Source organism: Mchenga conophoros, linkage group LG7 (assembly GCF_057382185.1).
Source record: "Mchenga conophoros isolate Kocher_MC1m ecotype Shallow Benthic linkage group LG7, M_conophoros_male_GT1.1, whole genome shotgun sequence".
In the NCBI taxonomy this organism is placed as follows: Eukaryota; Metazoa; Chordata; class Actinopteri; order Cichliformes; family Cichlidae; genus Mchenga; species Mchenga conophoros.
Window position 1 is genome coordinate 55,616,576 of NC_140532.1, and position 15,194 is coordinate 55,631,769.

General features: G+C 40.1%; 1 protein-coding gene across 3 annotated transcripts in view; it reads right to left on the reverse strand.

Annotated features, from left to right (window-relative positions):
• Positions 1–8,204, reverse strand: part of adamts6 (ADAM metallopeptidase with thrombospondin type 1 motif, 6) — a 77,987-nt gene extending 69,783 nt beyond the window's left edge. The window contains exons 1-8 of one of the 3 annotated variants that reach the window (XM_085280271.1): positions 7,778–8,204; positions 6,593–6,755; positions 6,365–6,505; positions 5,878–6,260; positions 3,467–3,641; positions 2,643–2,845; positions 2,424–2,507; positions 120–265 (exon numbers count right to left, since the gene is read on the reverse strand). In XM_085280271.1, the coding sequence (XP_085136397.1) occupies positions 120–265; positions 2,424–2,507; positions 2,643–2,845; positions 3,467–3,641; positions 5,878–6,260; positions 6,365–6,464 (1,091 nt within the window). In that variant the 5' untranslated portion in view covers positions 6,465–6,505; positions 6,593–6,755; positions 7,778–8,204. The other 2 variants (XM_085280272.1, XM_085280273.1) reach the window with 2 other exon arrangements.
• Positions 8,205–15,194: the final 6,990 nt, after the last annotated feature.

Sequence of the window (15,194 nt, forward strand, 5' to 3'; positions counted from 1 at the left end):
TCAAGATGAGAAAATTACAAATAAAGTAAGAACTGAAAAATTGTATTTCAACACTGGACTATTATAATGGTGTGTGAGCAACATGTTGTCCTGTTCTGTAGCTGTTAGCCAACTCTTACCGGGTGATTAGGACAGCATTGTCATGATGAGCCATCCCATTCTCTGGAATACTGTTTCCATCGCTGTGATGAGACAGGATGGACTTCTGCCACTTACAGAAACTGTCCAGAGACTTGTCAGCATGATGATTAATTTCCAGATTTGGCTGCAAAAAACAGACATGAAAAACAAAGTGATAGAAGAAAACGCAATTTCCATCAGCACCAAAAAATATTGGGTGATGCTAGATACGTGCGGTTCGTAATTATCCTCTGCAAATTTGAACTAAAATATTTACCATAGTTGGCAGTATTTTACCAGCAGGCATGTTCAAAAGGTTCTTCCAAATTTTGATATTTCATTTAAGCCCTACATTCATTTTCTCAACAGGCTTTGCTTTTTTTGCAGGTAAGAATGTGTTATTAACGACTTAAAGCTGAGGTTCACTCACTTCACCATCTCATGGTACAAACTGGTACCTTACAAAAGTACAGCCAGCTCCTACTTTTAACTTAAGTTGACATCTCTTCATCACAAACACAGATGTCAAGTCTTACCATCTTTCTTCATATTCCACTTTGGAAGGTTTTATACTACTTTTAAATAAAGGACTTTACAAGAGATACCTTTAATGTATCATGATGTTTTTCCCATGTTGTGTTGTGGCCATAGACATTATAAAGGATGGATGCAGCTACCATGAACTCATCCATTGGTTTATTATGTCAAGATGAGCAATTTTGCCTTCATCGACTTCCTGTTTTAAAATGAGTAACGTGATCAGCAGTAAAATTGCATCCTCATTGGCCAATGACTTTTTAATCACAAGTCGAGCATACTTTGGGTAATCCTCCTTTGTGAAACACAGAATAAGCTAAATTTACAACTCAATGTTTTACTCAGCATGACTCAAAATGAGTGACTGAGCCCATATATACATCAACAAGGTTTTTAACAAGGTCAGGTCCAAGAGCAGGTTTAACTTAGAATTTTATAGGAATGCAAGTTTTTTTTAAACCACAGTTATTGCCCCCTTTATTTGCTTAAAAGAACGGAGGTTTAAGGCACTTCTCCATTTGATTTACGATTGATTAGCACCTACGTCCTGCTGTTTAAATGCAGGTTGATTGATCATTGGCAAGAGTGAGCACCTCTATAGCGGCAATTGGCAGTTTGCTGGCCTGGAGTATTTTGTTGTATGTTAACATTACACCACAATCAGCCCAGTGGATATCCCAGCTAATTCACCCTAAGATCAGATTGTGCAATCCTCAGAGAAATTGTAAAAAACCCAAGAGCTACATTTCAGACTCTACAGGTCTCAGTCCTTTGGACAGATGAGCCCAAATCTGAGACATTTGACCATAATGCACAATCCATCACTGGGTGTCAAACACAATAGAGATTTGACAGTGAAAAACTTTCTTTTCACATGACTTTATACCCAGAAACCTGGAGGCCTATTGCCTGCTGTCCAAAAAATAGCATTCACGCAAAACAAAAATGTAAAAAAAAAAAAAAAAAAAAAGCTCAAAACAAAAAAAGGGCACTGAATTTATTGTCATGCATTGACAGCTCTAAACACTGAGCCAAAGTAGAACGATTATCTGAATGAATTATTGGAGGAGTACTGTTAGGGGATCAGAGGGATGTTAGAGGACCAGATTTTGCAGAAGACATGGGTTTTGTCTTTGATTTAGGAGACGATGCAGTTGTAGTAAAGGTAAAACCATTTACAGCAGGAAGAAAAAGATGAGTCATAGGAGGAGCAGAGGACTTGCACTATTGGAAAACAGGGAGGAAAAGTAGCTAATGTAGAAGGACAACTGGGGACGTTATAGTGGAGTTTGGTAAATGCTTCCACTTCCATGCAAAGGGTAATTAAACTGTGCTGATGTCAGCTTACCCACCAAATAATTAGAAAACATTCTGCATGCAATGTGAATTTTCATAATGACTGATATACTAGTGCTGCTTCATATAATTTAAAGTTTGATTCCACTTGACATCATTTTTAGAACTGATGCTACAAAAAGAGTTGCTAGACCCTTTCAGAAAAACAGATGGTAGGAAGACCCTCTGTTTCTCTCATCACACATACATGCACATGTATAGTACATGTACAAATGCTCAATAGAAGCTCCCTGAGGGAAGATACCTGAGCACGGCTTTCATGTGAAGTGGTGTCCATATGGTGAAGAGTCTTTCTACTCTCTACCCTTTCTACACAGAAGTTGCGTTATACAGTTATACACTCAATACAGGTGAGGATATAGATACTAGAAGACGTGGCTTAAAACAGAAAAAAAGAGACTTTCTCTTACCTGATCTTCAGTCAGAACAATCAGCCGGGTCACAATAATGTTCACAACATTTCCTAGGCTGGCATCACGGTAAAGTTTGGCAACCTGACCTCCAGAAAAGAAGAAAAGACACAAAGTCAGACAACTGTGCCACACTACTCTGCCTGTCCACGAATAACATGAGCAACAATGGAGAAATCATGAGTGTAGACTTGACCGAAAAAGTAGGCTCAAACTTACAATATTCATTACGGACAGGATGTAGTGCTCAATGTCTTTGCGTCCGTGGTAACCGACCATCATTTTATCAGCGACCACAAGCGTCTCCACAAAGCGCTCAGTGCTGATGGATCGCTTCTGTCTGTGGGTGCTGTTTGACAGCTTGCTGTAGTTTTGGGGCAAAGGCGTGCTAAGCTGGCAAGGTGCACTGGTTTTAATGAGGTCTGTGAATGACAGGAAGACAAAGACAGGTAAGAGTGAGGTAACAATCAGAAGCGTGACACATTATCTGTTTGAGAGAGAGCTGGTTTGTGTGTGATAGGTGCAGATATGGAATTTGCCACTTTGAACCTAGCAGCTAAAGTCTTTGTTTTATGGCCCAGCAGATGCTCTGGGAAAAAGCTATAAGATGCTGCATGTTAGGACATGCTGGCTTCCTGGTGATGACAGTCTTTGCTCTTTCTCATAAGACCCTGGCCGAATACCTAAATATCCACCTGGTTATTTTTGGTTCTAACTCATCGTATCTCAGCAAACAGAGCATTGGTGAAACTGAGAATTTTTAATTCTCAAGATGATTATTGGTCCTATAAATAGAATTTGTTCTTGTGTAAAGTCTTCTTTATGCACTGAAGGGCGTTATATGAAAGCTGGAGCAAGACTTTCTGTCACAGGTTGAAAGGTGTCCAGGCCAGGAGCAACTATAGCACACAAGAGGCCCGGTCATGTCTAACAGAACCTGGGCCTAGAACCAAACCAGCACTTCCTCTAACTTGCTATGTATAGTTATTCCTTTACGTCAGTTCCACCCACACAGAGTCCAACCCAGATGGAGGTTCACCAACCTGAAATGCCACAGCTGAACTCCTGGCTATGCTCTTGTGGTGAGGGAATGGCAGACATTTTATAAATAACATGCTGCTGTGCTTCTTCCAGGTTCCATTCACCAGAGGTGGTTGAGGATATGTTCTTTAAAGGCTCTATTAAATACTGTTCTTCCTCTGTTGTAATAACACCGTGCTTGTTGGGGAAGAAAATCAATGAAAAAAGCAGGTTAAAAACAGGAAACATTGGTACTAAAAGTACAGTCTTAAGAAAAAGCACTGTATTTCATAATCATTTTATTAAAGGAGCAATCCTAGTTTAGACACTTGTTACTCTTGTCTGTGCTCAGACAGGTGGACATGAAGGAAACTCAGGCATCCTTTGTTTCAACAGGTGAACATTTTCAAAATCTGCTTTTATGAATATATATGAAAAAAAAGAACAAACATTCAAGCTATATTAGAGTTATTGGTGAGTTCTGAAATCCAAGGGAGATAGTTTGAACCAAGCAGCCATGTCTCAAGGGAAAACTCAACTAAATGCCAAAAACTGCTTTTCATCTAATGACCACTTGAGGCTGGCTCAAAAAGTGACGTGCATAAAATGGTTTGGTTTTGTGAATAGTTTCCCACCATAACAAGTCTATGGTGGGACATTTTGTAATATAAATTAATCACTCTTGGTAATGGAATTATGGCCATGGCCACCTTAATTGACAAGTGTCTACTTTGCTATATTCCGTCACTCTTTTGTAGGCCTTACTTCTTTTAAGAGAAGTCACTGAATTGGACCTTTGGAGGTTCTGTGTTGGTGGCTTTTGGGAAATTTTAATGATGAAATTATATTGTAATTATCTGATAAACAATAAAGCTTGCTGTGAGGTGCACACTGTCCAAGATGTTTGGGCTTCAGTTATGAATGGAGATAGATAATCAAGCTAGCTAGCGTTAGCTCATAACTTGGACCTCCACCCAGTCATCCAAATTTGGTCGTTTCTGACTACAAAGAACGAACACAGCAGCTAAAACGCCAACACTCAAGCTTGACACTGATGTCATAGTGCCTGATTCCATCTTTTATTTACAGTGGACAGTTTGAACACAATGATTATTGGAAGCCATATCACAACTAAAGCCTACACACCTCCAACAGCCCTATTGTTTTCCACTTCTGACTGACGGATTGTCATGCTGACATCATAACAAAGTCACGTCAGTTTGAATCTGGATAGCAGGTGTTCCAAACCCTAATTTTTAAAGTCTGAAAATACTGGGCACATGTCAGGTGGGGAACATGTGAAAAAGATTTTGCTTTGTAGCAAGTTGTAAAAAAGTACAATCCAGAATTTGGGCAGCTAATTAAAAAAAACAAAAACAAAACAAGAAAGTCATTTTGGAGTGTCCCTTTAAACAACTAATACATCCCCTTATGTGACCTCTTGCTTCTCATTAGGGACATGTTTTCACATATACAATGCATTAGTCACTAATCTGCAGTAAAATTTAAGAACCCCAAACAATCAGTTACATCCAGACCAGCATTAAAACATTCTTCTCCCCCTGTCAATGCCCCCTCTGGAGCATAACCTAGGAGAAGTCCTTCAGAGTGGGTTTATAGGAAACACTGGCTTGGCTTTGTAAAACCCACAATAAAAGCAATTAACCACATATCACACTAGCCTACAGAAACATTTTTGATGTAGGGTTTTAATAGTGTGTGATGTCAAGATCTCAAAATGTCCAGACAGCTGATTACATTAAAGTACAGACACAGTTTTGTCCATTTTTGGTGATGTAAGAAAAAAAGGGCAAACACTAATTCAATTTATGATACTCAGTGCTATGTCTTGCCAACACATTTGGCTAAGCGTTTCCCCCACATGATTACATTTGCCAATAAGAAGCAGGGCCTTTTTCTTTTTTTAACTTCTTTAGAGTTACTCTCGAGCATGGAGGGATAACAGCTTTTAAAATTTGGCACAATTCCGTGATTAGTTAAGAGGTACTGAACAGTCACACAGTCTGTGCTTAGACAGGATAATTAGATGCCTTATTAGAGCTGCTCAGTTTTGTTTTTGAACTGAAACCTGCACATTTATAGGCATATCATTTAAAGATCACACAAGGATCTGCTTAAGAAATGTGATCTCAACTACTCAAGTGTGACATCCAGCGCACAAGTGAGAAGAAAAGCACTGATGGTTATCACAATCAGATCACTGAGATGATGTGATTTTTTTCAACATAAACCTCAAGTCACTCCAAGCTGCCTGCAGGCTCAGTGCACCATGCGGAAAAAAAGCCAAGATTCTCTTAAGCAAACTGCAATAATCTTGTGATAATATTCTGCCGAATCTACCAAAAATCTACCAGAACCACAACCTAGTTATATCTGACATAAACATGGGGGGGGGGGGGCACTTTGTACTCACCAGGCCTTTGCAGTTGCTGAGTGCCACTCTAGTTGTACTGTGCTGATTTTGCAAGAATCCAATATAGTGACAGTTATCTACCATATTATGCCGCCACTCCAGCCCTTCTTTACCCCAGTACTCCACTGTAAAATGTTTTGACACCAAGTGGGGGTTGAGAGTCAGGTTTAAGTGAAAGTGCTTTCCATAGGCTGACAGTCTGTAGAACAGTCGGGGCTCCAGTGGGTCTAACGCGGGCTGGGCTCCCATCATCGGATCCACCGCCCCCCGTCTCCGTCGGCCTGGCCGGTGGTGCTTCACAGTGTAGCTCAGGAATTCTCCATTCTCATCCACCCGCACCGGGACAGTCAACTGGTAGTGCTGCAGGTAGGACAGGAACTCCTCTTTTACCAGGAAAAGAAGAGAATGGAACAGAAATAAGAAGATGTTATGAAAATAAGCTGTTGAGTACAGCAGAATTTTTTTTGTCCATGTGTCACCACCATACCTTGGGAGTTGTGTGAGAGTTTGCTAATACTTTGAAATTCAGAAGCAGTCATCACCACCAGGCTCAGTGTCCAAGTCAGCGTCTTCCACAAAATTTCCATAATTCAGGGAAAGATGTGACATGGGGTAGGGGTAGAGGGTGCTACAAATGGGTTAAAAGGACATAATGGGTCTGATGGCAGACCACAACAAGTCCATGGTGCGCCTCCTTCAATTAAAATGCTCTCACCGTGCTTGAAGGCTCATTCAGGTCTCAGATTTCTCCTGAAGATGAGCACTCCCACATCTCACCAGCCTCTGAATTCATGTCAGCAGCTCATACAAAACACTGTAATCCATCAGACGCAAACAGGAAGCTCTGTATCTTTGTCTTGACCAATCCATCTGCACTGCTGTGGAGAAAATTAAGCAGCGATTACCCAACGATAGCCCACTCTGTTAGTTGATTTATTGGTCGTCAAGTGCTAGATCAATTGGCTACTGACTATTCTAAAACTTTGTACTTATTTAATATCTGCATTTATATGCTTATACTGAGCAACTAACTATAGCAGGCTTGATGGCAAGCTTTGACTCCATCTGTGGTTTGTAATCAATGAATGAAAACGTAAGGCAACGCTGAACACCCCATATTACAGATTTCCACGAGGAGCACTGGTGTCGGTTCCATTTGTGCCAGTACCTCTTTAAATACACGGATGGCCGTTTAATGGCTGATACGCCGTGACAAAAACGTGGCAATACAATACAAATGACGTGTAAAACCCGCGCTGGAACGGACGCATACATGTCAGCTGTGCAAGCTGATATTTCTGCAGATTAGTTTTACTCACTGACGCGCTTGAAAGCAACATGTGCAAACTACAAACTGCAGCACACAAGCGGATCCAGGTGACACAGCGGTGACGATCCGAGGAAGAGACCGGACTCCAAACACGGGTGGTAGCCTTTTTGGAAAGGAGGGCTTTTCGCAAATGTTTCTTCAGCTGTAGCGCTCCTGCGGTCCAGACAGACAGACAACGCTACCTACTTGGCCACTCTGACCCAGACAGTTGGCAGCCAGCCCGCATGCATTACACCGGTACCGCAAACGCAACCCTCAAGGAGCGTCTGCAAGTCAAAATAGACCGCAGCTTTTGTTGCTCAGGGGAAGTTTGTTTTCAGCAGCCGGATAGGCAAACTTTTGCAGATGTGGACCTGTAACGCTGCGAACTTACTGTGCGTAAATGCTGCCTAAAGTACGCCTTTTCCACGCAACGACCCCCCCTTAAACTCTCTCTCAGCTCTTAGTGGTAAAATAGCTATTTTAACATTTGAAATGTTCACACGAATCATCTCCGATTATTTTAAAGAGAAAAAGTAGAAAAAACATATAGTCTTATTTTCTTGACAGAGTAGATTTGAGCCCATTTACCATGTTCATCTTCATTGTCAGCTCCAATCCGAGTGTGCAGACAGAGCCCAGGACCAAATCACTTCTGCAGCTCTCAAGTTCCGCACACAGACCTCCTTTGCTCTCCTCTTTTCATCTCCTTTTGAACTCTGCCATCCTGTGAAGCCTCACTGAGATTCTCCCCTTCAGCCCAGACACCCGAGCAGCAACAGCAGCGGTGGTATCCCAGCCCAAGACTGTCTCACACACACACACACACACACACACAAAAAAGCAGCTTTTCCAAGTTTTGGATTTCCTTCCGCAGAAGGTTTTATATGTTCAGTCTATCTTTATAAAATAAAGTTTGTGTTCATTGTGGTCGCTCTTAAAACCTTAAATATGTTTTTAAAAAAAAGTTTAGAGAAGCTGTGGATCCATGCAAACACCAGAAAAAGTTGGCTTACAATTCTGGAGCTGCTCCTCCTCACTACTACACTGCAGAGAAACCGGGTATGTCCCAGCTCCGGGACATTTTTTTTTTGAGGGGGGGGGGGGGGGGGGGTGACGTCAGTGCAGAGGTGCCTCTCTTCATCCCATCAGTGTGCGCATGTCCATCACTGAAACAGCGAATTTACAGAGCCGTCTTCAATTTCCACACGTTAAAGTCACCTGTTTTATTAACCAACTCTGTTCCACTGCATTACTTCACAGCTATAACTAGCTGTCACACAAAGCACACAAAATTATCATTAAAGATCAAACGTGTGGAGGACAACCCATTTTAAAGTATTCTGTTCATTATTAACTGAATACTTAATGTTTTCATTATGAACTTCAGGTAAGAGGATACAGAATTATGAATCAAACTTTCAAACAGGAAATGTCGTCCCTGCAATTGTAGAAAAACCAAGCACATGCATATATATTTCCATGTTATTGTACACCAAAACCTCTTTGAAATACTTTTTACTCCAGTAGATTTAGTTTGACACCCCTGTCAGATTATGATATTACATCAAACACTCATGATAATATGATACATTACAGACAGCATATTTTTAGAGGACCAGTGGGGCTCTTTGGCGCAAGAAGCCAAAGTATTCAATTACTTTCTTTAACCCTTGTATGGTGTTCGGGTCTGTGAGACCCGTGTTCAGTTTTTTTCAAAAGAAAAATTAAACAATTAATTATTTTTTCACGTGTAAATGTGTTGTGTCTTTCCACTCACTCCACTTGATTATAACTGATTTATTTATAACATTTTATATAAAAGAAAAACGAGAAGCACATTAATTCATAAATGTGATCTAACAAAGGTAAAGGGAAAAAATTAACCATGTTTGCTGTTCATATGTCTTGTAATTGGGATGAAGTAAACATCTGTTGAGTAATTTAACATAAAATTGTTTGATAGTGTTAATTTGGAAAGCCAAAACTCTAGCGGGTCCACCAGACCCATGAACACTGGCTGAGTAACAAAAATACGAACACCACACAAGGGTTAAGTAAAAAACAAGGAAACTATTAAAAGTCGATTCATTGATAGCCCATAATTCAAAAACAATGAATATGTACACTTTCACATTTCGCATTAACTTTGAACAAAGAATTAATCAAATAAACACGATTCTCTGGCTTTGCCTGTGTTAACCCTGCAGTTTGCTGTGTATTCCTCCTCAGATTACACTCAGCAGTTTGTAAGACATCATAGAATTTAATGTCTGAATCAGAGGATGTGGTCTGTTTGGTATTTTTTTAGGGTCTTCTGTGCAGGTTAATAGTATCCTGTGAGCTTTGTTGTAATTACGACCGCGTCTATCTTTAGCCTGTCGGAAATTGGAAATCATGCCTCTTCCAGAGTTTCAGTTACAGCTGCTCATTATGTACGAGCATGTATCATTACAGTCAGGTCGTCATTACATGCCGTCATTCACAGATGGAGTCGGTGTTATTCTGTTTTTTGGGGAGTAGCGCCATCGTGTGTTGAAAAGACCAAGGCAGGTTGGAAAGTGTAAATGCCGGTGTTGTGCCAAAAAGTGATTGTCTGCCAAAAACTGATTTCCGGTATTTGCCAAAAACTGATTGCTCGTATTTAAACTGCTATAAGTAACTTGTTGGGCTATAATATGTGAAACATATGTCAAATGCATCCCTCATGGATGACATAAAGTCATCTTGAGCCACAAACAACATTCGTGTAACAAGGTAGAAGCCGCAATCAGTTTTTGGCAGTGACTTTTATATAACCTTTATTTATCCAGTTTAAAAAAATCTCATTAACATTAAAAATGTCTTTTGTAAGAGTAAGTTGGCCAAGAGGACAGCAGAAATGGCAGCAAATATTACAATATTTCTGTAAAAATATTTTAAGTGGGGATAAAGGACCGGATTGGTTATAATGTAAGTACAATAGCAGAGAGTTGTAAAGATACTTGAAAAACAGATATTGTTTTAATTCTCTATATAACCCCTTTGTAAACCCTGTTCACCGAAGTCTATTTACGAACATACGTAAAGATATTACACATAAAAAATACACAGAAACATTGGAAATCAGTTTTTGGCAGACAATCACTTTTTGGCACAACACCGGCGTGGACCTGTCAGGTAGATCACTTCGTGGAATTTAATTGCAAATAATTTATTTTTGTTAAACTATTTAACTATTTATGCACACACTGTTTGACAGTCTGAACCCCCTGATTATGGTACATATTTGTTGCCAGTTGACCAAATTTTTTTGTGGAGTGTACCATCACCGTTTTAAATATATGTACACTCAACAAAAATATAAACGCAACACCTTTGTTACTGCTCCCATTCCCCATGGGATGGACGTAGAGACCTAAAATTCATTCCAGATACACAATATAACCATCCCTCCCAAACAGTGGTCACAAATCAGTCCAAATGTGTGGTAGTGGGCACATCTGCTATATTGAGATAATCCATCCCACCCACCTCACAGGTGTGCCACATCAGGATGCTGATCTGACATCATGAGTAGTGCACAGGTGTACCTCAGACTGCCCACAACAAAAGGCCACCCTGGAATGTGCAGTTTTGTCTACAGCAAAATGCCACAGATGCCACAAGCAATGAGGGAGCGTGCAATTGGCATGCTGACAGCAGGAATGTCAACCAGATCTGTCGCCCGTGCATTGAATGTTCATTTCTCAACCATAAGCCGTCTCCACAGGCGTTTCAGAGAATATGGCAGCACATCCAACCGGCCTCACAACCGCAGACCTCGTGTAACCACACCAGCCCAGGACCTCCACATCCAGCAGGTTCACCTCCAAGATCGTCTGAGACCAGCCACCCAGACAGCTCCTGGAACAATTGGTTTGCACAACCAAACAATTTCTGCACAAACTGTCAGAAACCATCTCAGGGACGCTCAACTGCATGCCCGTCGTCCTCATCGGGGTCTTGACCTGACTCCAGCTCGTCGCCGTAACAGACTTGTGTGGGCAAATGCTCACATTCGATGGCGTCTGGCACGTTGGAGAGGTGTGCGCTTCACGGATGAATCATGGTTCACATTGTTCAGGGCAGATGGCAGCTGAGAATGTCCCAGTTCTTGCATGGCCAGCATACTCACCGGACATGTCACCCATTGAGCATGTTCGGGATGTGCTTGACCGGCGTATACGACAGCGTGTACCAGTTCCCATGAATATCCAACAACCTCGCACAGCCATTGAAGTGGAGTGGACCAACATTCCACAGGCCACAATTGACAATCTGATAGACTCCATGCGACGATGTGTTGCACTGCATGAGGCAAATGGTGGTCACACCAGATACTGACCGGTTCTGGGTCCCCAGACCCCCAATAGCGCAAAAAACTGCACATTCCAGGGTGGCCTTTTGTTGTGGGCAGTCTGAGGTACACCTGTGCACTACTCATGATGTCAGATCAGCATCCTGATGTGGCACACCTGTGAGGTGGGATGGATTATCTCAATATAGCAGATGTGCCCACTACCACACATTTGGACTGATTTGTGACCACTGTTTGGGAGGGATGGTTATATTGTGTATCTGGAATGAATTTTAGGTCTCTACGTCCATCCCATGGGGAATGGGAGCAGTAACAAAGGTGTTGCGTTTATATTTTTGTTGAGTGTATTTATTAAAGTATTACACATTTGCAGAGATGTTGTTTTATTTCCACACTTACACTACACTTGTTATAGAGTCAGCTGTTTTTATGTTTTTATTTTTTATTTTAGGAATCTGGTTAAAAACTATATGAGTCCACTTAAAATGTTATAATTTTCTTTGACTTGGCAGTCTTCACAGGGATTTTTCTCCCTGAAGTTTTAAAGCTTGCGCCTATATTTTTCAAGAGAAAAGATGGAAATTATAAAATCAGTTCACCTTGACAGTAAGTTTCCCTTTTCTACTACACTTTATTGTATTGCCAGCTGCCACTTAGATGCACTGGATACTTAGTTAGGTACAGTTCAATTGAACTCTTTTTTAATATTCAGAATTGCCTTAATTCTTCAAGGCACAGATTCAACAAGCTTGTGAGCAATGGAAACATTCCTCAGACCTTTTGCGCCACACTGACATAATATCATCACACAGTTGCTGTAGATTTGTCCATCCATGATTCAAATCTTTGGTTTCACCACATCCAAAAGGTGCTTCATTGGACTGAGGTCTGATGCTTGTGGAGGACATTCAACAACAGTCATTGTCACGGTCAAGAAACCATTTTGAGATGATCTGAGCTTTGTGACATGGTATATTACAGTGTTGGAAGCAGCTGTTGAAAGATGGGTACACTGTGGTCATAAAAGGATGGGCATGGTCAGCAACACTACTCAGGTAGGCTGTGGGGTTAAAACCATCCTTGGTATCAACAAGTCTACTAAGAAAATTTCCCTCACAACTTCACTTCACCACAAGTATGATCTAGTAGAAGTTTGGATGGATCCATGTTTTTACATTGTTTACACCAAATTCTGGCCCAACCGTCCTAATGTACAAATAAAGACTTATCATACCAGGTAACCTTTTTCTAATCTTGCATTGTCTCAGACCATGCAAATTGCAGCCTCAGCCTTATCTTAGCTGACAGGACCTGGTGTGGTCATCTGCTGCAGTAGCCCAACATGTTCAACATGTTGTGTGTTCAGAGATGCCCTTCTGCATACCTTTGTTGTAACAAATGTTTATTTGAATTACTGTTGCCTTCCTATCAGCTTGAAGCAGTCTGGCCACTGCTCCTCTGATTGCTGACATCAGAACGACATTTTCACTCACAGAACTGCAGCTCACTGGATATTTGCACATTTCCGTAACATGCTCCATAAACCCAAGATATGGCTATGAAGAAAACCATACTAGATCAGCAGTTTCTGAGCTAGACCAGCCAGTCTGTCTCAAATTACATGCCACATGCAAAGTCACCTTTAAATCACTTTTCTTTCTGATTCTGACACTTGCTTTGAATTTCTTTTCTCATCATTGGGAGGAAAAAAACAGGAAACAATAACATCAACTTGACCTAATCCAGCATATTTTTTTTATGCTTTATTAGTCATATTTGTATGGTTACACATTTGAAACGACTGGTTATTGAATGGCAAAAGCATATACTCAGAAAGGGTTTGCAATGTGTTTTGTGGGTAGGGCTGAAGGGCTTTTCTTTGGCTTTGCATTTATATTTGATTCTGCTACTTCATCTGTATCTTGTAGTTTATTTCCAGTTTCCAGTTTATTTAATATTGTGTGCATACCTGCCCAGGGACTGCAAGTGAAAATGAGCTAGTAGCTAAATCTGTTGCAAGGCCTCTACTCTTATTTGAGACCAGTGTTTTTGTGGCACACTAAAGCTCAAACAACTAAATCAAGTAAGTTAATTTTTAATATATATAATGCATTATAGAAAAAAACAAAAACAAAAACCCTTGCCACCAGCTTGATAGTCCAATAGTTCAAGATCTACTTTGTTTTGTATATACATACACTGGCTGTGGCACTCAAGCTACTGAATACTATTTGTCACTCTGTCCAAAGATTTATTACACTTATTATAAACCTCATCATTTCCAGCAGTCTGTTAAGGTTAGGCAGCTCTTTCTTTCTGAAAGGTGAGGTAAACACTTTCTATTTTTATTTATTTTATTTTATTTTATAAGGCAACTTTTTAACCCATGTACATGTCTTCGTGTCTCTGGATCTTATCAGACATGCTCAAGTGCTGGCTTTTTGTTCACTTGGAGTCTGGCAAAACATTTTTATCTTCATAGTAATAAAAAGAAAATGTATTGTGTATCTTTACTTACAGCTGTTCTTGTCCTAGGAGATTAATAAGCTTCAAATGTTAATTGATTTCAGCCCTTTTCTAGTTATTTGGGTGTTTCATGAATGTTACCTACTGTCCAATAAAAATGTCATGACCACTACTGACCTTTGCTCAGTGTTGTTAAGTAATGAAAAACATTCTTTTTCTGCATTAATAATCAGTTCCTGCCCACCATAAACTACTACCCTGCCCAGGTTGCACCCTACCTTTCCCCCCCATGATAAATGAGATAGGCTTTAGTCACACCACCAATCCCTCATTACCTCGAACTTGAAAAGCATTACCGGAAATGGATGGAAATTAAAATATGGCTAAACACCTGAGAGACCACATCTAAAATAATTTTCTCCACCCTATATTTTTTTTCCCAAATAATCACTTATTTTTGAATGTAGTAACATTGAACAAGAACATTTTAAACATTTATTTCCTGGACAAAATTTAAACTTATCCACAAAAAAGTTGTATCCAAAGCCTGTTGACACAGTCCAAATGTGAGTATGCCATTACTAAGGTTTGTTCACCAACACAGCAAAATCTCCAGTGTTAAATTAACACTAGAGAGTGTCTATATGGGTCCACACCTCTGAGTGTTAAATACAACACTGTTGAGTGTTAAATTAACACTTTTGACAGTGTTATATGTTTAAAAGTAACCTAGTCAGACTGGAATATTTAGTTATTTTCCAGTGTTAGAAAATCAGCACTGCTCAGTGTTAGCCATTGTTAATCTTCAAAACTGACTAGGTTACTTTTAAACATATAACACTGTCAAAAGTGTTAATTTAACACTCAACAGTGTTGTATTTAACACTCAGAGGTGTGGACCCATATAGACATGTCTATAAACACACTCTCTAGTGTTAATTTAACACTGGAGATTTTGCTGTGAAGAGACAGAAAAGCAACTTCCTTAAAAATAGAAAAATAAGCTAATAAAAACAGCTACAATCAGCAAAACTTAAATAATAATAATAATAACAAGTATAGTCTGGTCTTAGCAGTTTATGGGGAAAGAAGGAGGGAGCAAACATGATATGGTAGTGTTTGACTGATTTAAGTCTGTACAGCATTTTATAGAAAGATCTATTTGCATTAGGTTAAAGTAAAAAGCAAGGGACTTCATAGTCA